Source organism: Betta splendens, chromosome 24, assembly GCF_900634795.4.
Source record: "Betta splendens chromosome 24, fBetSpl5.4, whole genome shotgun sequence".
Classification (NCBI taxonomy): Eukaryota; Metazoa; Chordata; class Actinopteri; order Anabantiformes; family Osphronemidae; genus Betta; species Betta splendens.
The window spans coordinates 1815046-1839588 of NC_040901.2; the positions used below are offsets into that span (position 1 = coordinate 1815046).

At 44.2% G+C, this 24543-nt stretch overlaps 2 protein-coding genes across 12 annotated transcripts in view; one reads left to right on the plus strand and one right to left on the minus strand.

Annotated features, from left to right (window-relative positions):
• Positions 1 to 24543, plus strand: part of LOC114850107 (NACHT, LRR and PYD domains-containing protein 12-like) — a 66432-nt gene that overhangs the window by 25525 nt on the left and 16364 nt on the right. The window lies entirely within an intron of this gene.
• LOC114849848 (RNA binding protein fox-1 homolog 3) lies at positions 2336 to 24132 on the minus strand. Of its 3 annotated transcripts, none has more exons than XM_029141598.3 (10): positions 23769 to 24132; positions 12482 to 12535; positions 11740 to 11832; positions 10937 to 10997; positions 10776 to 10829; positions 8939 to 9071; positions 8780 to 8819; positions 8619 to 8683; positions 7552 to 7630; positions 2336 to 3893 (listed from the first exon to the last, which is right to left on the minus strand). In XM_029141598.3, the coding sequence occupies exons 1-10, from the start codon at positions 23775 to 23777 to the stop codon at positions 3891 to 3893; spliced, it is 591 nt and encodes a 196-aa protein (XP_028997431.1). In that variant the 5' UTR covers positions 23778 to 24132; the 3' UTR covers positions 2336 to 3890. The 3 variants fall into 3 exon arrangements, with proteins under 3 accessions (XP_028997431.1, XP_028997429.1, XP_028997432.1); XM_029141596.3 differs by lacking the exon at positions 2336 to 3893 and adding an exon at positions 4602 to 6135; XM_029141599.3 differs by lacking the exons at positions 2336 to 3893; positions 11740 to 11832 and adding an exon at positions 4602 to 6135.

The following is a 24543-nucleotide window of genomic DNA, read 5'->3' on the forward strand; positions in this document are numbered from 1 at the left end:
TATATATGTATAAATCAATTATAAATATTTAAATGTTTTTCAACATTTATGCTTGATGCATAGTCTTTACGTTTGTGCTCACTGAGACAGATCTCAAAGGAAATGAACACATCATCATAACCAACAAGTAAATTAATTTGCGTTGACTTAAAAACCAATTTGGAAGAAAGAACTGCATTTGTAGCCTCACTTCACACTGTTTACCAGAACTTTACTTAAAGAAATACAATAACTGCAATGATCTATATTACCATTTAAGGAAATGTACCGCTGTGGCGTGAGCTTTAAGCTGATAATGCATAATCAGAGGTGGGAAGCGTTCATATGCAGCCTTTAGGTCGAGCCCACACAAAAACTGTCTCTGCAGCAAGTATACTGTGGCCTTTATGGTGGAGGTAGGTGTGGTTTTGGCTGAACTGTAGCTGTAGTCAGGCTCTATAGGCTAAAGACTGGGAGTGTGGATGGAGGGTCTGGTTGCCAGGAAGTGTCAGATAATAATAGCTGCTTTTGGACTTTTATCTGAGGTATACACAATAAGAAAGAAAAGAAGAAGAAGAAGAAATTAACCCTTAATAGCCCCACAGTGGGGAAATTCATTCTCTGCATTTGACCCATCCCCCTTGGGGGAGCAGTGAGCTGCCACATGAGCGGCGCTCAGTGAGCTAGCGCGAAGTGTCTTGCTCAGGGACACACCTGATGCCAAGGCGGTGGATCGAACCGCAGACCTTTTGCCTTCCGAGGTCGACCCTCTACCAACTGAGCTACCAGGCCGCTTACAAAGAGGAAAACACACATACTGACTGTTTTGGTAAGAAGCGTAGGGAACATTGAGTCTGTGTACTGTAATGCAGGTAAAGGTTCGATGCCCTACTTTTTCTGTGGGTGTTTTTGTTTAATTTAAGGCAGGGGTTTCTTGGAGAGGATGTGGATGGGAGGTGGGAGGCCTCGGGGGTCACAGTAAGGACAGCATGCTGGCTTAAACAGAAGGGTACAGTAATCAGCCATAGAGACTACCAGAGCTAGAATGAATGCTGCTTCACACCGTTTAATCTCTCCAGTGGGTGATGGATAGAGAGCACTTACAGTACATGTAAACAGGACAAAAGTCTTAACTATTAAGTGAAAGAGCGGGGGGGAAATCAGAATCAAAAGAACATGTCAGAGATCAGAGGGGTCCTGAATCTCCGAAGATTGACATCGTTAGTTGCTTTTCATTTTTTGTTTGTTGTCCATAAAGTCTCGCTTGGGTTTCTCCCGCCGTGTTTATGCAACCAGTCCGTTCTGTATCCGTTAGTTCATCCCACCGCAGGGAGTTCTTCTGCCGAGCGATGGGGTGGAGAGAGTTTTTCAAAAAAAAAAAGTCCGTCCGCAGGATGCAACCGCAGTGGTTCAGTCCCAGTCTGTGATGCTTTAAGACGTTCCTCCAGGGGTTCGTCCACGACACTGAAAACAAAGCCGCCGGCCGCACACGCTCAGCTGAGAGAGAAATAAATGCATTTGCAAACCTGGGATGTACGACTGAAAGGCCTCACACTGAGCCACAGTCGTCAAAAGAATAACACGAGAGTCCAAGTTTGTTTGCAAAGATAAACTGGACAAGAAAGAATAAAGACGATGATGAGGAGTAAACATCTGGTCATGACCCACTGCCTCATACGAAGGGCTCCAACATACAGTCAACTAGGATCATTTCAATATATCACACACAACAAATGAAGGGATTTCATTGGTTAAAAAGACAGCTGTCTGTACTCCTACACACATCTGAGCTGAGCCAACGGAAGCATCAACACAGTAAACGTTGGCACTTCTTTCATTGACTGCTATCTGAACACTGGCTTTCATTAGAAGACAGTATTAACAAGCTTTACACTGGATCTCTTTAATATATTGATTCTTCGAAAATCCGATTTTCTGTCAAAAACGAATTTCTAAGTGACTACAAAGTTTTGAAGGTTCGTATCCTCTCGCATGACACTTGCATATATGTACGATCTGAAATGATAAACACTCACCGGCCACTTTATTAGGTACGTCTGCACAGTCTAAGTCCGTTCAACATGACAACCCTGCTATTAATGGGACTGTTTTACACATCCATCGTCTCATTCTTACTGGTTATTATTGTGAACTCACATTGGAGTGTGTCATGTGCCACCACATAATGAAAACCTCCCCAATAGCAGGTGAACCTAATAAAATGCCAGTGAGTGGAACACATTGTAACATTATACATTGAACACAGACAATAACAATGTCACATTTTGTTTTTCACATTAAAGAATGATCATGGGACAGGATTTATAATATTCTGAATCCGCACACACGTCACAAGAGGTAAAGAAGGTAGATCAGACTCTCCGTGGTTTTGACCTGCAGTAGGAAGCTCTACAGTGGAGACCCAGCGTCTGTTCTCAGAGACAAATGGAAGTGTCTGTTATTTCCGCCATTTGAAATATATTTACTTTCCCCGTCTTTTTCTGCGCCACGTCTCCTTGCGTTTATACATTTTTCAAACCCCTGGCTGACAAAGATTGGGACTGATCCCGTAGCATTTACATTGAAGTCTCTCCCTCCAGATCCCTAAGGCTGCAGAGAACTGGTGTTATTTTTAAATGCTTCCCTCGTCCGCCTCCATTTTTTTTCTCATTTCCTTCCTCTCTTTTCTTCTCGTCTGGCCAAGGCATTACAGTCTGTTTGGGTCATCAGAAGAAGAAGAAGTCCAGCATATTGTCAGAAACATTTTGCTATATCATCTACATGTTTATAATTTACAGATTACTGTATGTATATAAAAACATCTACCTAAAAAGTTTAAGAGTTTTCGAAGTTACATTCAGTAGCTGAACTAAAGAAAAACAAAACCATAGAAATGTCAACAGAACTTCACACAAGTAGAAAACTGAACAAACATTGACAGTGCATTGGATCCTGCATGACAATTAAAAACTAAGGGCAAGAATTGCAGACCACAAATAGATATATCTATATTTATATATAAATGTTTTTTACTGGTAATACAATAAATACAACATTAGTAAATGGCTACAACTGACTCTCCATCCATACCTGACAGCATGTTATTAGTACAATGTTTGAATACAGAAGGATGCCACTAAAGTAGAGATCCATACGAATAGAAAGGTTTAATTCCATCCCTCTTAGTTCTATTTGCACAGACAAATGTAAGAATATGTATTTTATTCATATGCTTCTTTTTTTCTGGAATCCACAAAATGCTGACTACTTGACAAAACTAACCAGAAAAGTAGAAACTACACTACCGCAGTCAGTTAGTGGAAGACAGGCTGGAAACGCTTCGAATAAAGACTGCTCCGTTTTCCCATAACAATCACATAGTGACATGTCTGTTGGACCTGTTCCCCCTGGTCTGCCCACTCCCCATGGCTCCTGCCCCATCCAGCAGGGGGCGATGGGGGAGGGAGGTGGACAATCAAAGGACGAAGCAGAAGAAGGCATCATTTACCTCCTTCTTCTACATTGCAATAACAATTTTCCTTTTTTGTTAAACATACATACTATATTACACACATATAATATGTATATACATACATTAGTTAGCTTTTTTTGGATATCATAAACTTAAAAAAGTATACAAAAATAAAATGTTTTTATGATAATCTGTCTAATTGTTCTCCTTCAGTCAGCAAGGCCTGGTTTTTAGGGGTTAGAGCCAGAAGGGACTTGTCCCCGTGGACTAGAAGCTCCGGCCTCGGAGCTCCATACAGTAAGTGTCCTCCTCGCCTCCTGTCACACCGCGAAAGGCTCCTTTTGCAAATCTGCTCTTTTTGTGTCAGTTGCTCTTTTTTCTGTCCTTCTGTGTCCATGCTCTCTTTTTTTAGCTGATGTCCCACTAGTGATTCGTTTATTTACTAAAAAAAGAGAGAACAAGCGAGTCAGTGTAAAGAGGACAACGTTCTCAGACGGGAAGTGCGACTTTGACTTGGTAAAAAAAGGATGTACAGTAAATACATGGTTTGTTTTATTTCTTTACACTGAGGAAAGTAAACATATGCCTCAAAAACACTGACATTAAAACAGCTTTGTTATTCTGTAAACAAATAGTTTTATTGCTGTTACACAAATGAAAAAAATCATAATATCACACGGTGAAAAAAGTGCCTTTAACAGCAGCTTGGATTAGGAGAAATATTGTTAGTGACTGGTCTCAACGTGATGGGACCGAACAGCAGCAAATAAACATCAGACTCATCTTATGTTAGTCTTAATTTTATTTGATCTTAAATGCTAAAATTATCTTGATCTAAACTATGTTATCTTTCATTTGTATTTAAACTGGAGAAGGCCATGCTAAAAGTTTATGCAAAAAAGTCAAGAAAATAATATCGCTAGTTAATGTTTACATTTAATAAGAGCCCAGTTTATGTTTAGGTAACGGGCAGGTAATGGTTCAGGTTTTGTATTATATATATTTGACTATAATTCTATACTACACTATTTAAAAATGTTTCATCTTGTACTATAATTCCTGTGATCAAACAGATGTTACATTCTTTTAACTTTTTACTTGTCGTAATGTACAAGAGCGGCGAAAAATGAAAGTTATGTAGAAACATTGCTACAGACAGAGGAAACCCCTATAGTTTAATAAGACAGGTCTCACACACTGTGACCACAGACACATAGAAAGACATTAAATCCAATGTAAACAAGTTTAAGCCTATAGTTGTTTTATAAAATATATCCAACCTGAACTACTCATACGTAGCTGTACAAAAACCCACACATACCGGTTATGTTTTGATATATATTTTCATCTCGTTTAGTAAAAGAATCTAATGTTAGCGTCACTGTACAACAACAGATACTATCTTTTATAACGTCTCTCCATGATTCACAAATACAGGCAATTGGCTCTCGTAGCCTTAAGACATACATACATTTCAAGGATGATGGATAAAAGAAGCATAAAAAGCAGGTTTTTATTGACATGAATCGTTTTAAGAGCAGAAATCCAAGCACCATACGTGTACATTCATCTGGGTTAGTAAGGTTGCTACAGCGAGGACCAACGCTTTTCTCCCTTCCTCGTGATTTCACTGAAAACAGGAAGGCAGCAAGAGCAAAGACAACACAGGAGCAGTCACTGAAATATCTTCTAATGAGATTAGTGCTCATTGAGTGGACTCTCTTATCTCTAATCCGCCTTGGATGCTGCTTCTCCTCACACTTCCCCTCTCCCTGCGCTATCGACTCCCATCTTTACGACCTCATCACACTCAGCTGCTTTACTGCTCAGATCTTTCTTGGCCTGTGTTGCTTTTTAGCTCTGTACCTGTGTGTGTGTGTGTTTGTGTTATCTCTACATTTTTATTGTCCACGACAGAGATCGTCGTGACAACTCGTTCCTCAGACAACTAATCAAACTGACGAGATATCCTGTATTTTACTTGACAATCAATATGGTGGCCTGAGGCAGATGCTTGATTGGAAATGATAAACTGCCTCCATCATGTTTCCTCACAGCAAAGACACAGAAAAGCACTAATGAAGGCTGTCTCTAGATGCACTGGCTGGATACAAGTTGCTGGTAGACAGTATGTTAAATGCTGTCAACAGCCACGTTGACTGAGAATGACTTTCATGCATCCTTCCCTGTTTAAGCTCCCAGGGGCTTGAGTGTTTATATGACATATGCGGTAAATCCAAACTAAAATGATTTGCTCAAACTGGAATGGCACTGTTAACGAGTGAGAGTGAGACGGCGATGGAGGATGAGTGAAAGCTGAGCAGCCATGTACAGAGATGTACAGAGCAGAAGGCTGATAAAGGGAGGAGACAGCTCTCAACTTCATTTTTCTACAACACACACGAGTACTGGAACAAATAATCACATTTCCTCCCCCAAATTAAGTACATTACATCAAAAGGTGACATTGAATACACACTGTGAAAATAAGTCTTGGCTTTAGGGTCAAGTCTACCTCCTGGAAGGATTTTGCGTTTAGTTTTCCATGTAGCGGGTGGAGAGGGTTATTGTGTGTATTCATGTGCGGCTGTTTAGTGTCTGTTTTGTGGGGACGTAAAGAGGACGCGTCTCCCTCTTTTCTAGTAGGGAGTGAAGCGACTGCACCCTCCTCTGTAAAGGCTAGCCTGCAACATCAAAGATGAAAAAGCTTCGATCAGTATTCAAGGTAGAACCTTTGTCTGTTATACTAAGAATAAGCTTAACTTCTCTCATTCCTCCAAATGAACTTTACTCCTTTATGAGATGTCGTTTTTACAATTCAAAAAATTTTTTTATTTATTAGTTGCCAATCACTAATCTAGTGAAGTTTTTTATTTTTTTCTATTTGTGAGCAGGATTTCTTCCCTGATTATTGTTTCCTCTCCCTTTGAACACTGAGCAACTGTAACAGGCAAAGCTGTTTCCCTCCAGGATGAAAGATTTTTGATCTTGTGTTTACTTGCATCAGGGGTTGGAAAACCAGCAGGACAGAAGCTCAGGACGAGGACTGGACACCCCTAAATTTATTGTGGATCTTTCATACTTTAGTCAAATCTGGTGCTGGTTTATTGCATAAAGCCCCATAAAGACCTGCTCACTCAACACAAGCCTAACCTTTTGCTGTAGAGTGGTACAAGGAGTGGAATTGATTTTTTTTGTCTGTGATCAAATACATAAGACCAACAATATTATTAACTTAAAAAAAACAATGTTTTCATCAGTCGCACAATTACAACAATTAATTCAATATTATTTTGATGCCAAATTTTACAAAGTGAAGCATAATATTATTTTATTCAGAGTTTCTATATTACAATTTGATAAAATATGGGTGAATGTAAAAAGGGAGGAATCATTTGAAGGAAAAAGAGAAGAAAGGCTCAATTAATGACACAGGCCACTCTCGTAATTAGGTAAATGAAAAGGAAAAAGTGGTCGCGATTAATGAAGGCTTTTAGCTAGCAGCTGCACTAGGCCGTAGTAGATGCTGCACCAACACACATCACCGGCTCGTCACCACTCCTCCTTCTCTCCCTAATTGTGTCTTTCTGTCTACTTCCACTCTTAATCCCTGCCCACACCCCGAGAAAGAAAACTCCCTCAACATCAGGTTTTTTTTTTCATCTTTGATGTTAGCTGCAAAGCTAGCTAAAAACAAACATTAACTACACGACTTTGTCCCCTTGCAGAACTCCAGGACAGGAATTTTCAAGTCTCAGCTGAGTTTCTCAGCAAGTAGCTTCAGGCCAAATGAAATTGAAAGGGGAGCATCAGAATAAGTCCCTTTTTCATTTACTGAAGTGGCAGGACTCACATTAAACATTGAAAGTGATTAAAATTAAAGTACATGTCCGTAGGAAGGTGTAATTTACTTGAAGATCTTATAAGAATATTAATCAAGCATGTCAAAAACGCTGTGAGTTATTGTAATGTTTAGTATTATTGTGTTGAAGCGCTGTCAGACAGTACGGCATGTTAGCAAGCGGCTCTAGTCGCCGCGATTCGCCATCAGAAAGCAGCACTGACGCGGTCATGCAGTAGGAAGCGAGTGACAGACTCACCATAGTGCCCACGCTGTATGTGGCTGTAGGACCGATCGTGTGATGATATGGATCCGCTGTTGCATAGACTCTGCCATAACTGTAGAGGAGAAACCAGACAGATGCCCTGTTTAATATGAAAACACAGTCGAAAAAAGGCTGTGTCCTAATTTGATTTAAACACAAAATCACAAATGTTTTTTGAGGATTGAAGGATCTCCTGCATCTGTCGCCGTGGTTACAGATGTGCACAGTAGGAGGCCTCTGAACTCTTCAACAGTCGCGGTATCAGATTGCATCGATGCAGCGGTGAACACAAGCATGTTGAGTTTAAAACAAACAGCTGGATAATGGATAGCGAGCACTAACACACTACAATGACTTAAGAAACATAAGGTCTGGGTCGTCAACTTTAACTGGGCTCTGTAGGAGACGTCGTCCATCCTCACTGAGGCTGAGGACGAGCCTGGGATGAATCAATGTCGCCCTATAAATGCGCGTTGTAAAGGTAAGGATGAGCAATTTCTGTTAATTCATTTCTGTTTACTAGGAAAAAGGGGACACGTGTTTTATCTTACAAATAATGAGGAGGACTAAGACAAAAGATTAAGAAACACTTGAAAAGAAACGGAGATAGCATTATGATCAAAGGGGAAACAATCAGTTAGTGGCCAAAAGTGAAATAAATGACTACACTTTGAAAAGCTACAGTACACACCTCTAATGATGTCTCATACTGGTTCTACTGCACTTATTTATCGCCCACAGTAGCTCCTGTCTCTCCTTTCTGTCATCTCATTAAGTTTGTGTGTGCTCTCCTCTGTAGTCGCAGTCTCTGCAGCCTCTCATTTATACTGTACGTTACCGTGCAGTTTCTAGTCTCGTATGTTTGCTGCCTGTTTCTATAGCTTCTCAGCAGCAAGGCCCTGGGTGATGTGGGTCTGAAGGCACGGGAAGGAAGGAAGCGTGCAGAGGGAGGGACGTCTGGGATTCGTACAGTTTGGAACGCGGTCCGGGTCCGGGGGGATTGTTGTAACAAATACACAAATACAAACATTTTTGATAAATATAAAGAACAACCAACGCACCTATCGCTGTAGGCAGCTGCTGCAGTACTAGCTGGCTGGCCATATCTGTAAGCTGCATATCCTCCCTGATGAGAGACAGTCAACGTGACATCAAGAAGGACAATATTCTAAACTAAATAAACAAATTGAAACAATTTCACAAATAATAGATTCTGACTTACATATATTTCTGTTCCATAGAAGCCATCTTGGTAAACCACACTGTGAAGAGAGGACATCACGCACTGAGCTTCATCGTAGCTTTTTGCTCTCTCTCCTATGAAGTGGCTGCGTAGCGACAGTATGTGGGACATTTGACTGTGTGCCGTGCAGGTACTCACGCTCCATACGCAGGGAGCGGTGGCGGAGGAGGCGCGGCGCGGAACGTGTTGTAGACCGTCCGACCCCTCCCTCTCAACTGGGCCCCTCTGTAGGTCACGGCTGCGCCTGCACTGGGGTACGGAAAACCTGTCACTGAGTGACGGCCGGCAAGAAAAGGAGAAGGAAAATGACTTTAATTCACCGAATTTACCTTCATTCACATTAAGACCTGACCTCAAAGACCTAGAAATGTCAGCCTCCTAGTGCTACAGTGTCATGACCTGAACACATCAGACCCCAGAGCATGGATAACAGCAGGTATTATGTGTGTGTTAAGGCCGAGAACCACACCATTCATCAGTGTCCCTCTCTGTGATGTAAATGTGATCTGTCCCTGCCTCCGCTTCCTCCACACATACAGCATCACAGTATGTGGAGTATGTCATTTCCCCGAGGTCTCCTCCGTGTTTACCTTTCTGCACATCAGACATCTACAGCACATATATAGCTCTGTGTGTTTACATATGTATGCATGTGTGTTATTCCTGTGGCCCCATTGTTGTGACGTACAGTATGAATACCATCTGATGATGAGCTATGGCTGCTGTGTGCTATAATGGTGCTGCGATAGCCCACAAATAACAGCAGGACCCTCTTCCTGACAGCAAGCTGTCCTCTAAAAAGCATAAACAGGCAATATCCACCGATACAGAAAGGCCTGAAGTGCCCTCCATGATGCATACCGACATAAAGTGCACGGGAATTGGTGGTGATTTATCCGGGGTTGTTTACAGAAAGTGTAGGTTATACATTTTGATTAGTATTTTTGCGCATTGGTATGAGATTCTTGTGCCGCTGATGATGCATATGTGTGTTTGTAGGTTTGTTATTAATACTTCCGCTCCAGACAGAACGCTGGTTTTATGATAGTGCATGTAACGAGGCTCTAAATCAATCTAAACATAATCATCCTACTGTACAATGCAACAGCAAGGTTTCAAAACATCAGAGTGAAATAAACGCATTTTCAGTGACCCACCAAACGATGAAAGCATCAACTGAAGTTAAAGCATGAGAAACGAAAGCTCGTGCTCACTTTTTAAGAAGATGGAAACCAATATAATTGTCTGACAAATGACAAATTAAACCTCTAATTTCATGCAACAAGCTACACTTTACTTGTTACTTTGTGAAGTGCTGCTGTTATCATATTTCATAATGTTACATCCAGTCTGGAGGGCAAAGGTCAAGGCTGATACACACACTTCACTGGTCTGAGCTCTGAGCAGGTCAAAACCAGAGGCTTGATGTCTGGAACCACCAGATCTGAAGCGTCTTTAAAACACCAGTTTACATAAATGTGCAACCTAATTAAGAAAAACTGAGGGTGTTGGTTAAATTGGGCACAAAAACTAAATGCACCGATTTGCAGACCTCATTTTTTATTAATCATATAAGGCATGTGAAATGTTTGAGGTGGACACATCCACCAGCACTTTACTTATATGTAGTGAAGCAGAGCCAGAAAAGGCAGGAGAGGAGTGAAGGGGAAATAAAAGAGATGGATCGCTTCTCTCTGTCAGGGCGGATATTTAGAAGAGTGCTGTAAAGCTGTCTGGGAATGAGCAGATTTCAGGCTAATGAGCAAAAAGGAGAGCAGTTAAGGGAAGCAGACAGCCTCAGCATTTCTCCCAAATAAAACTGAGCTGCCACTGCAGCTCACACACACACGCACACGCACACGCGCACACGCACACACACACACACGCACACACACACACACACACACACAAGTACAAACCAAAGACTCAGGTAATCAACAAAGTGGTCGATCTCACACGTCTTCAACTTATTTACCTGCATAAAATTCTGGACTGTACACAGCTCCAACCACTGGATTGAGCTTCCAGCCTGCACAGGAGACACACACACACACGGGATTCACATAGATCATCATCTACCAGATTCTCTTCATTCCTTTACTACGTTTCAAGCAATTCGAGGATTGCAGGACTCACCGTTTGTGTAAGGGTTTGCTACTTTCTTGTTGGTCATCACTCTCGCTGTGGCATTGTTGACCTGTCAGCAGCAGACAGAGGTCAGCGCGTGAACACCCCCCCCCCGGAGACACACACAGCGTGGGCACAGCAACCACGTCGCACGTCATGCTGCTCTTTTGTAGCATTTCAGCAAAGGCTGCATGCAGAAGGAAACTCAGGAGCCAGCGCTCGAACAAGCGTGAGGACTGGCTCCTCCGGCTGTTACGACCCACAGAAGCGTCCTGATCACATCGGATGTTAAATAATAAAACACATGGGTCATAACACGCATGCAGACACAAACTACTGTATGACGCTTTTATATGGTAGAAAAATCAAACTGAACGTTGTGAGTGCAGATGATTTTAAGAGTTTCCGTCTCCTGTAAATTGTTGTGACGTTGGGTCTCCATCCACTTTAACCAACCCCAGGGTCTACATTAACAATTAGCAAAACACAAACAAATATCACAAACCACTGGAATTCCATGCACATGGCACAAAACGCAACCCATAAGATGATGAAACCAAGCAAAACGCAGCGCGACGGACTCACACACGAACGTATCTGTCTGTCCTGGTGTCACACACACTTACGCATCAGGGTTCGGCATGCAGCGTTCAAGGTGCAGCAGGCAGGTGGGAGAGAGCAAAAGGATGGAGGAGGACGGGGGGCGGGAGGGGGGTATTGCAGGAAACGTCAGGCAGGAAGAGAGAGGAGAGAGAGTCAGGGGGGAGGAAGGGAGTCAAAGAACAGGGTGGGGGACAGGAAGGAGAAGGCACCTCTATTTTGCGTCCCTCTACGATTGTACCATTTAGTTTCTCCCGCGCACGGTCAGCGTCTGCGCTCGTTTCAAATGTTACAAACCCAAAGCCCTGCAGTGGCCATGAGGTGGGGTGGGGGTGGGGGGGGGCGAAGAGAAGGAAGTCAGGAAATGAATGGATGAGACGGACGGGGGAACAAGAGGGGAGGAGAGGAGAGATACAAAGCAGAGATGACAGAGCTGCAGGTCGGGAAGAGTTTGAATCTAGAAGCAGAGGCCAGAGAGACGTCAGGCTGCTCGGGACAGTCATGACAAACAGGTGGAGTCACGGTGAGAACGTCTGGACCACACACACATACACAGTCTACTTATTACTATGCTGCACATGGAGCTTTAGACACAGCTGAGTACTTCACATCCTTCAATCCTTATGTGGTAGCAAGATAAGATAAATGTGTCTGTATGTCTATATAATGGGCACATGTTTGCATTAGTGACATCACTGCCTGTGTACAGGGCCTCAATACTTCACTCAGCCTGCAGCTTACAGATAGTCCTCTAGTATTTGACGGTATTTCGCACCAAGTTTTATACACAACTATTACATGGAGTAAAAGAGATCTGTGAAGACAGTGGGCAGAACGCAGGGCCGCGTGAAGAAAGGAGGCATGGGATGAATAAAGTGTGTGTGTGTGTGCATGTGTGTGTGTGTGTGTGTGTGAGAGAAAGAGTTTATAATTGTTTGGCCTCAGCGCACTTACCTTGGAGCCTCGCTCGTTAAAAATAATCTCCACGTCTAAAATCTTGCCAAATTGCTGCAGAAGACGGGGAGTGAGAGAGGACCACAGGGGATAAAGAGAGGAAATAATTAGAACATGGCAACATGGCAGAGCCGCTTCCCTCCCACTCCAGCGCAGAAAAGATAAACTTATCAGGAGGGCAGACGCGATGCTGTGAGAGAACGCGAGACTCTGCGAGAACAGCACGAGAAATTCAACAAGGCGGCGCGACACCGATAGTAAACAACAGCGCGACAAACTATCCGCCAATTTAAATAAATAACTACCTTATTTTACGGAAAATAATCAACCACCCTACCATTCTGGATAACACCGAAGAAAGTTTCGAGTACATCGACGAGTGCTTCGAGCGTCTGGTAATGGGGAAAAAGGAGACGGCTCCAAACAAGCGTTCCCGTCCGTCTGACTCACCTGAGTCACCTGGAGCTAGCTCGGCGGATAAAAACATCACGGACATCCTGGAGTCAATCGAGAAAAAAATATCAAGCTTCGACGCACGTCTGGCGCTAGTGGAACTCCTCCACAAAGAGTTTATGGCCCTCCGCGACTCCTGGAATTTAGCCAGCAGCAGGTGATTTCTCTCGCCACCGAGAACGAGGCCCTGAAAGGAACGGTGCAGTCCCTGACGGAGGATGTGGCTCAGCTAGCGGCCGAAAATAAAAAAATAAAAGAAGGTATCATCGATCTGCAGGCCCGCAGCATGAGGGACAACCTGGTGTTCTCGGGGATTCCAGAACAGGCGGAGGAAAACACGGAAACCACAATTAAAAACTTCATTAAACAACAGATGAAGATTCCAGCGGAAGTTGTCGACAAGATGGCGTTCCACCGTTCGCATAGACTTGGAGGAAGACGACCGGATGGCCAGCGTCCTCGACCCATCGTTGCCAAGTTTCATGACTTTAAGGCGAAGGAACTGGTTAAGAGCCGGGGCAGACAGCTGAAGGGAACCGACTACAGCGTCAACGACCAGTTCCCCAAGGAGATCCTCGACCGCCGCCGCCGACTGTTCCCCATCCGTAAGAGGTTCATGGCAGAAGGCTGCAGGGCTGTCATCAGCGTCGACAAACTGTACGTCAACGGAGAGCTCTACCGGGACCGGGAAGCAACTCCGTGGCTGTACTAGCAGGTGGTATGTAAAAACAATGGTTTAATATAAAAGGTTTGTTAAAAAAAAAACAATAGATGCAATGCAACTATGTGTTATAACTTTACATCCAGTATTCAAACTCGTTCTCTAGCAGATGTTTCATATAAATGTTTACTGTCATTCTAATGTCACTCACTCACTCACTTTGCAAAGCGCTCACCATACGTAATCACTCACTTTCCTTTCACTTTAATTTTCCTTCCCTTTACTCTTTTTCCTTCACCTACTTTCACTCCACACTGTCTACATCCTTTTCTCTATTCTTCTCCCACGTAGTCAGCCAGCTATGTAGCCCTCCAACAGCCACACACAAACATCTACTGCACAGGGGAAACACGTGCACATACATAGGTAACACACAACTCAGAATACACAGGTACTTAAGGTTAACCACACACCTAAAGTCTGTCACACTACATACACACAAGACTAGTGATCCACAGCAGTCAGGTAAGATATGACACCACTGAAGATTGTCACTTGGAATGTACGTGGAATCAATAAGAAGGAGAAACGATTTAAAATATTTAACCATTTGAAAACCCTACAAGCAGACATTGTTTTACTACAGGAAACTCATATTCCCAAAATTATAAATTACACTCTGGCATCAGCAGAGTTCCCACATGCTTACTTAGCCGGTTACAATTCTAAACAAAGAGGGGTCGCCATCCTGATAAATAAAAAGATTAACTTTACGCATAACGATACCATTGTAGATCCAGAAGGGAGATATATAATCATTAATATCTTGATAGGAAACATTGAATATTGCATAGCTAATGTGTATGGCCCTAATGCTGACGACCCCTCTTTCTTTCACAGCTTCTTCACATCACTGTCTGCTCACTCTGGTTCCAAACTTATAGTAGGAGGGGACTTTAATTTAGTATTTAACCCAGAGTTGGACAGGCTAAGCAAAGCTGTGAGCAACAGGAACTGGCAATCAGTACAGACCTTAAAACAGTACATGGATGACTTTGGTCTCTGTGACACATGGCGTTCTCTTCATCCTACATCCAGGGAATATACCTTTTTCTCACCAGTTCACCACTCTCACTCCCGTATAGATTATATTTTAGTAAATAACTCAGTCTTACAAGATGTCTCTGACACCAATATTCACTCTATCACAATCAGTGATCATGCACCAATGTCCATTTCGTTGATTAAGACAGCCACACCATCAACCAGGAATTGGAGGTTTAATACATCATTACTCAATGATCAAGACTTCATCAGTTATGTCAGGAGAGAATGGAAAACCTTTATAGAAATCAACGATACACCGGAAATCTCACCCTGTGTTCTTTGGGAGACTGGGAAGGCAGTTATGCGCGGTAGAATTATTTCATATTCATCACACAAGAAAAAAAAGGACATGTTACTTGAATTAGAATTAGAGCAAAAAATAAAATCTCTAGAGATTAAATATGCAGCCTCTCCAACCAATGATGTCCTAGAAGACCTAAAGAATCTAAAGCTGAAATTAAATAATATAATTGATTGCAAAACTCAGTTTCAGATAGACCAATTACGCTGGGAGAACTTTGACCATGCTAATAAATGTGGTAAATTTCTAGCTAACCAATTAAAAAATAATAAAGAGAAACAAATCATCCATTCAATAACTAATAAGGAAGGCAACATTACTCGTGATCCCCATGAAATAAATGATACCTTTAAAAACTTTTACCAAGAGTTATATACGTCCCAAATAGATCCACCCACCTCAGCCATAGAGGCGTTTCTGAATAAACTAGAACTGCCAAAGCTAAATGAAGAACAATCTACAACTCTAGACTCATTGTTATCTTTGGCAGAACTACATGAAGCTCTGCAGGAGATGCCCAATAAAAAAGCTCCAGGACCAGATGGATTCCCAACTGAATTTTATAAAGAGTTCTGGTCCATGCTGGCACCCAGCTTTTACAAAATGTTAGCTGAAATTAAACAACAACATTCATTACCCACAAATATGAATTCTGCCTTCATAAGCCTGCTCCAAAAACCAGGGAAAGACCCTACACTCCCATCGAGTTATAGACCAATTTCACTAATAAATGTAGATCTAAAAATAGTGTGTAAAGCACTTGCTAGAAGATTAGAAAAAATCACTCCATATATAATTCACTCTGATCAAACAGGCTTCATTAAAGGTAGACAGTCAACAAACAATATGAACAGACTAATTAATTTAATTGATTATGTCACCATCCATAAACTAGAGACAGCCATCGTCTCCTTAGATGCAGAAAAAGCTTTCGATAGAGTAAACTGGAAGTTTCTTTTAGCCACTCTGCACAAATTCGGCATTGGGGAAACATTCATAGACTGGATCCAAATATTATACAACTCAGCAAACGCTGCAGTCAGAACAAACAACCAGATCTCACCAAGGTTTAATCTGCATAGAGGGACAAGACAGGGCTGCCCACTGTCCCCATCACTATTTGCAATATTTATTGAACCTCTAGCCGCAGCAATAAGACAGCATGAAGGAATTACTGGAATATCGACCAAATCAGTAAATCATAAAATAAGTTTATATGCTGACGATGTGTTACTGTTTCTCCTTGAGCCACAGACGTCTCTTCCTACAACTATCAGCCTCATAGATGAATTCGCAGGACTTTCAGAGTACTCTATTAACTGGACCAAATCTATAGTGCTACCACTTAACCTTAAGGTGACTAACATCTCCTCTACCACACTCCATTCAGGAAACATTAAATACTTGGGCATTGAATTGTCGTCTAGGCTATCAGAGCTTATTGATCTAAACTACAATCCATTATTAAAACAAATAGAAGCCAACCTCAAAAGATGGCAGTCCTTACCCATTTCACTTATGGGAAGAATTGCCACCATAAAAATGATGATCCTGCCAAAAATTAATTACATATTTTCAATGATTCCAACTCAGCCAGCCCAGGCGTGGTTTAAGACATTAGACTCCTACATCTCACAGTTTTTGTGGAAAACCAAGCCACCACGAATTAGTTTAAAAACTCTTCAAAAATCCAGACGCTGCGGCGGCCTAGAACTACCTAACTTCCACCACTATTTTCTTGCCAATAGACTGAACCATGTCCACAAATGGATAAAACCCATGCCAGCAGACTCCTCCTGGATAGACATTGAACAAACATTTTGTGGAAATATTAAAGTTGCAGATCTGCCCTTTATCAGCACCAAAATCAAACATCATAGTTGTTACCAGAACATTAGCATAAAAGCATCTCTGCAAGCCTGGTGGGAGTTTCTTAAAATTAATGGGTCTTCGCTTACTCTTTGCCAAAACACACCTCTCTGGAACAATCCAGACATCATACAAAACAAAAAGGCAATACACTTTCCAACTTGGCATATCAAAGGGATAACACATCTGAAACATGTTTTCACAAGAGACAAGTTTACCTCTTTTGAAGAACTAGTGTCTCACTATGAAATCACTAGTGCCAATTTCTTAGAATACCAACAACTAAAGTCAATACTTAATGCAAAAAGTAAGAATACTGCCATCCACATGCAACCACCACCAGTAATAGAGCGACTTATTGATATATCAGGGAAAAGGACAGTATCCAAAATCTATATCTTAATTTCCAATGTAGACCAGACAGTGAGCCTTCCGATCTCTAAATGGGAAGCTGATCTCAATATCACCACTAATTACACGTTCTGGAATAACATATGTTCTAATTTATTCAAAATGACAAAAAATACAAATTTACAACTAATACAATACAAAATTCTTCATAGAACTCACTATACAGGACAAAGGATGTTCCAAATGGGTCTCACAAACTCAAATATTTGCCCTCACTGTACAGATAACACAGCAGATAGATTCCTACATGCATTCTGGTCATGCTCACCTGTGCAGCAATTTTGGCAAAGAGTATGTGAACACCTGTCAACCAAGTTAAGCTGTCCAATCCCAGCAGCCCCTGCACTTTGTCTTCTAGGAGATCTAAGTGGGCTTGATCTAGAGACAAACTCATCACACACACTTCTTTCTGCCCTCTGTGTCGCAAAGAAAATCATCCTCATGAACTGGAAAACTAAAAAAAAATTAAGCATTACTCAATACCTGAACGGCTTGTTAGATTATACCACCTTAGACACATTGTCTGCTTCATCAAATCAATGACCAAAACTATACTCTGATTGATTCCATTTCCAGGTAAGGATGCGTGGGGCTCGGGTGCTGCGTCATGTCTGGCACAGTGGTGGGGGGGTGACTGGTGGTTGGTGGTGCCTGCCTGCCTAAGGAACCGGGACGGGTTGGTGGACTCAGGGCTGGCCGCATGGGTCCCCTGCGGTGGGGGTGTGGTGGCTGCTGGGACCGGCGGCCCTGTGCCGGGGTGGGACCATTTTGAGGGTTGGCGTGTGCCTGTCTCCGGGGAGCCGGAGGCGGGCCTCCCTGCCGGTGTGCGGGGGCGGACCTGGGGGTGGAGACCTGGGTAACCTGCGTCCGGGGGACTCCCTCTGGGGGTGCCTGCCTGTGCCCGGAGGGGTGTCTCTCCCCTGGGGCGCTGCCCCTGCTCGGGTGGGGCGCTGCCTGCCCTAGCGGTCCGACGCCCTCTGGTAACTGCTCGGGCCTGTTGCAGGGGGGGTTGGCGGACTACTCAGGCTAGAACCTTCATTGGGCCCTGGGCGGAGGCTGGCCCTCAATGCACAACCGCAGAGTATGTGTGTGGGTTTGAGTGTCACACTACACGGGGCGAGCATGGGCATACTTGAGCGAGAGAATGGGTAAGTGTGAAAGAAGGGTGAGGATGGCTCTGGCTGTGCTGCGTGTGGCGCCTGGGCAGTAGTACTGCGGTCCCTGGGTCTCGGCTGTCCCTTCCTGGCTGGGGGTTGTGGGGGGTGGTGGGATAGGTAGCAGAGCCAGTCGGGAACCTGGCTCTGCGGACCCTGGTGCTCTGCTTCCCAACTACATTTCTCCGCATTCATCCACTTAGGTCTGCAAGGGGCGTCCTGCTGATGGAGGGACCAGGGCTACTGGGAAGTGGTTCCGTCCCTTCCAAGTGGGATGCTCTGCAGTTTTAATTGCATTAGTCATACACACTTGTCCAGGAATCTGGGGGCTCCTTCCGGGGGGGCCAGTAGACTTCCCATTGATGGCTCTGTCTGCTGGACCCCCCGGAGAATTGGGTATCTCCCAAAGTTCCTCATACTTAGCTACATACACATACATTTAGGGCCGGGGGTGGGCTCTTTCACTGGGGCCTGGGGCTCAGGCCAGTTGTGGCCTCGACCACTGGCCCTGATGGAGAGATCACCACCCAGTTTTAACTGCAAAAGACATTTAGGGCGAGGGGGGGCACTGTCCGGGGGACACACCGTCAGCCAGCGGTTGTGCTCCTGGAGGTGTCACCCACCTTCAGTGCACTTTAGTTTCAAACACTCACGTCCAAGCTGGGTTGCAGGGTTCTGGGGTACCTATTTCTACTGCCCTCTGCCTCCCCCGGGTTGGGGGGGTTGGTCGGGGCTCGGGAGGAGCTGCGGTCCCTGCCTGGGGCCACATGGACGGCAGGCCGGAGACCTACCCTCCCCACGAATGTGATCAAGCGAATGGTGTGGGTGGGAGAATGTTTCTGAGAGTGCATTGGTTCACGTATGATTGACTAGTTTGTTGTGAGAGAGTCTATGGTGTGTGTGTGTGTTGATGTGATGATGTGTGTTGCACATGTGGATGGGTGTATGCGTCTGTGTTTGTGTGAGTTGGTATGCGTGTGGTGCGGTTGGAGTGTGGGGGGTCCGGTTTTTCGCCCGGGGTACGATGATCGTCTGCCTGGGTGGTCTCTTTTCTGCTGACCCCACCAATTGCTGGCCTTGTGCTGCAGGCCGCTGTAGCGCCAGGGGATGAGGTCGGGCCGATGGGGTAGGCCCCGCTCCGCCCGTGTGGGGGTGGTGGGCTGGGGGCGGGCCCCACTCTGGGCGCGGGGGCATCTTCTGGCGGGCTCCCTACGGACCGTGGGTCCTCGGGCTCTACTCTTTCAGGCCGACCCTCCCGCCGGGGGGAGCGTTTGCCCCTGGTTCTCATGGGGCGGACAGCGTTGACCCCCGGTGGCCCACTCTGGCCTCGGGTGCTGTCTCTGTGGCTGCTGCAGCTCTGCCTGGGGGGCTCTGTGTGGGCGGCTTGGGTCGCAACACCTGCCCTCCTGGAACTGAAGGTGTGTGGGCTCCCTGGCTGCTAGGATTCCTTCCTCTGCTTGCTGGATGGGCGTAGTGGCGGAGCCCCTCACATCACCCTGGCTTCCACAAGTGGCATTGTTCATGCACCAACGTCTGCCTCACCCTTTGGGTGAATAATATTAAGCTACAGCCTTACTAACCTTGTAGTGGGACACTTTCCAAATCCAACTGTAAGTATTAGTGATACTTATCACTACCGATATGAATAATGTGTGAATATGGAATTTGTGGTGTTGTATGTCATGACTTTTATTAAGTAGTATGGGATATGTATAATAATGCACATATGTATGTATATTGTATGTATATGTTTGTATTAGTATGTGCACATACCTTAGCACTATTATTGGTATTAGTATTAATCTCCAAGGTAAACCACAGTACAAAAATTGTTTAGTTATGAATGTGTTAGCCTAAGGTACATCCATGCTTCTTATTTATTTATTTTTTTGCTCCGATTGTTTACTTAACAGATTTGCTTGGTTTCAGCAGCTGGTTGCACCCCTTATCCCCCCCCCCCCCCCCCACCCTCCCGCATACACACCCTAAAGCAGAAACCTAACCTGTCCACCAACACAGCAACATCACACACATTTTGGATTAGCTAAATAAACCATTAAATAAACCATAAATCAGGAAGAGTATATATATTCTATATATACTCTTCTTGTTAAAGCAAAGCTGTCCATCACAATATGGCATTCAGCGTAATATATGCTGCTTGCTTAACTGCTGGACAGAACAAAAAAAAAAAAAAAAAAAAAAAAAAAAAAAGATAAACTTATTCAGTGCATTTAAACTCAAAAACCCCTGCACCGCTCCACATTGACCCTCACACTTAAAATAGGAAATGGAGCATTGGGATATGGCGCGATAATGAGAGGAAAGGGGAAGCCAATCAGGGCTAATGATGAACCATACATTTGTTTATCTGCTCCCAGCGTCTCAACGTGCGTTTGCTTTCTATATGTTCCCTCAATGCTTCACTTTAATTAGCTAATTATGTAGACTGAGCTTCAGCCACGACTTCCAGCTCGGTGACGTTGGTGGTGAATGTTCCTCTGTCATATTTATGGGCTTATTTATTTATTTTTGCATCACTGAGAAGCTGAACTGAACTAACGGTACCGAAGCGAAGGTGGGGCCGATGCCTGATGATGATCGGTGCTCAATAAAAGCACAAGTATCACCGCGAAAAGTGCAGAGCAGGGTTGGCTGTACTGTAGCTATTTGAAGCAGCACCAGCCTTGCATATATGATAATGCTTATCCTTGTGCTTGCTCTAAGCAGACCTTGAATCGCGTAGTTTATTTCAATAAATGAATATACATGGAGCGAGCGGAAAAGGCAGGAGGCAAGGTCACAGCGGTGGCACCTGCCTTGAAGATGTCCACCAGAAACGCTCGCAGATGTTACAGGACACAGCAGTTATTTATCTGCGACTCTGCTCTCATGTTCTCATGACGCTGACTCTGCTCTCATGTTTGCATGTGTGGACGGTCCCGTGTCCTGTTGATTACAATCTCGGTCGTCTGATAAGATTGATTCGGAAAACTCAACAGAAATCCTCTAAAGTCTGTGGTTTTGGTGCAAACTTGGCTAGTTACTTGAAAATACAATAAAGACATTAATTATTAATAATATTAATTTACAAAATGAGATCAGGAGCAAGAAGTTCAGACATCAATAATTCAAACCTTGTTGCTCAAACTGAGCATTTTACTTGATTTAAGTTAAAAATGTAAATTCAACACTGAAAACAATATTACTACATAAAATGTTTTGCACATTGTTGTTTTCAGGATTAAGTATTAATGTATATGCATCACCGGATAAAGTGCAAATACTCACAACCCACATGCAATGTTTTAACCACTGCTTCTGAACATACAGCATAAAATTTTAATATTTTAAAGTCCATTATTTGGGTAAAGGGAAAAATGCTGAGTTCTTGTGATGATTCTATGCTGCTGCAACTTTCCAGAAGGATGAAAAACATTTCATATTCATCATCTCAAGTCTCAGACAAAGGTGTTGTGGCTTAATAGTTAACGCGCCATCTATTATCGCCCTAATCTTTCAATCAACACAAACGTGCTGGCATCAGGCTCTCGAACGGCTTTGTTCCTGTGCCGATACGTTGACGCCTTCGGATTATAATTACACGTTACCTCCTCGGAGGTGACGCCGGCGAAAATCAGAGCCGTGTGGAATAATTGGGGAGGCAAATGAGAGTGTAGCCGTGAACAGGGCACATTAGAGAGAATTCCCTCGCCGGAAACAGTGAGCTACCTGGAATGCTGGAATAGGTGATTAGACAGGAGTAGGTGTCATTAAAAGTCCATTAGCAAAAACCCAACTCCTGGTGCACACACTGCTGGAAGGTGTGCGTGTGCCAGAGAGAGGTTTATGTGGGCTGAGTATCTAATGACTCAGTTAGGACCCCCACCTCTGGGAATGTGACAGTAAGGACCCTCGTGTGGCTGGCTCGCTAAGTGCCTGCTTATTAATTAAACAGCCGAGGCCCAGGGGACGACAGCCGTGTTGCATATCGGCTTGTCGGGTTTCAGCCGGTGTGGGGCTCGGGGAGCGGGTCGCATCCACCGGCTTCTGGGTCCACGTATCAGAAGTCATTCAAGGAACCGCGGTCAGTCTCTGTAAATATCTAGAGAGGCGTGGGTCGGAGTGTGACTTCAAGGCGCGGGACTAGATTACATAATGGATATCAGCAAAATCTTGACAATGAGAGAATTGAATCGGCACATCGTTGCTGTGAATGGCAATTATCGTTCTAGCATCTTCCCCGGCCTGGTAATTTCCCTCCCAATGTGTTTCCCTAATTATGAATTAAACTCAAATAAGCTTGGTTAATGAACCCGCTTTTATTTCTTTCTGATCCTGTGGCTCGTCGCCTTGTGTGTCTGCGTTGCTGCAGCCGGCAATCTGGCTTCATAAGCTGCATGTATCAGATGTGTATTATTTGTGAGCCACGGAGCGACAGACCTCCAGGTTGTGGCTGCATCACCTCTGATTGAACTTCTTGATACGGCTTTGTTTAATGCTCTCCTATCGCTTTTCTATTACAGCTTTTGCTGAAATGACGCAGGATTCCATTTACTATAATGCCCCCGCATATTGCCTTTGTTTGCATTGTGCCGGTCGTCTAGCAGGACCATAATAGGAGCTTGAGCCTGTTGCTCACTAGTCCTATTTTGAGTGGATGGAGGAGAGTGCCACTGGGGTCCATTGTGGTTAAAGGCTGAGCCCAGATGGAATCTGGAATGCAATGCTGCTGCGCCGGCCACAGTCATTAATCCTTAAAGCCCGACCATTAACAGGGAGAAACGAGACGGAGCGTATGAGTGTGGACCGCATGCGCCCCCCCCCCCAGTCCTGGCTGCTGCATTAGTATCAGTCTGCATCAATTTGTCGTTGCTATGTTCAGGCTATGTACATGTACTGCAGGAACGCTACGCGGCTGTAATTGAATGTCTATTAAAAGAATCTTCTTGACTGTGACTCTGTGACACAGATCAATATACAATCTGCCCTTTATCTCTACATTTCTTAAAAGGCACTTGTGAAGCAATTATGCGAGCATCGTCGCAGGCTGCCAGGTCACACGGTACCGCCACCGCGCCGCTGAAGCGACTCCTGATCTTATCACAGCCTCAGACGACTGAATGTATCGTCTCCATAGTCGTCCTGTCAGATCTCAGAGCTCCGTTTGGCTCAAAGACACGTGTCATCGACACACAGCAGGTATGTTAAGTTAGTGAAGGAGTTAGAGAGTGAACGCAGAAGCTAAACTAGATACTACACCTGCCGTCCGTCTCCACCGCTCCACAACCTACAGAGAGTTTACTTCATTGCGTCTCTTTGTTTTCTCACCCCAAACATTTGACGAAGGTCAGGGTCTCGGAAGCGGAAAGGTATGTTGGACACATGTAATCTCTTGGGCTGCTGCTTCTCAGATGAATCGCTGGGCTGCAGGAGGTGCTGCTGGGAGCTCTCTGTCTGCACAACCTCCTCCGCTTGCTGCAGGGAAACAAGAGGAAGGCGGCGTCAACAATGCCCACAGTCCTCAGCAAGCTGAAGGAACTGAGGGTGGAAGCTCAAACCAGTTCAGTTTTTTGTCGGTAAGAGAGTCTGAAGGTGCAAAGAACTGAGCGGTAAAGGAGGCAAACTTCAGCACGAAGTTGTGCAAAGTCTATCGCCAGGCCCTCTTGTCAGAGCGACGAGTGGGAAGGAGCAGCACGTGGAGACGGGAGCAGTCAGCTAACCCAGCTGGACCAGCTTCTCTTCAGCGGCACAGAGTTGGACACCTGCAACCTCCTGGTTGGAGCGCAGCTCAGCGTCCTGCTGGACAACCGTGAGGAGGATTAAGGTATGGACTTGTTTTATTTAGTGCTCGGACGTGAGTGAATCGGCCATTACGTTTTGGGTCTCAACGCTCACGAGCCACGCATCAGGCCTGCAACGGTTTGGTTTTCAGTTGGTTAAAGTGGACTTTGAAATTAATTGCATATTTGTGGTACCGTTATGTAAGTGTACTTTATGTTGTGCGTAAGATTTTGCACTGACAGGGTTAAGTTGTTTTTAATTTACTTTATTAATTTAATGTACAATTAAAGGGGGAAATTATATTTTTCTACAGTTATGTTCC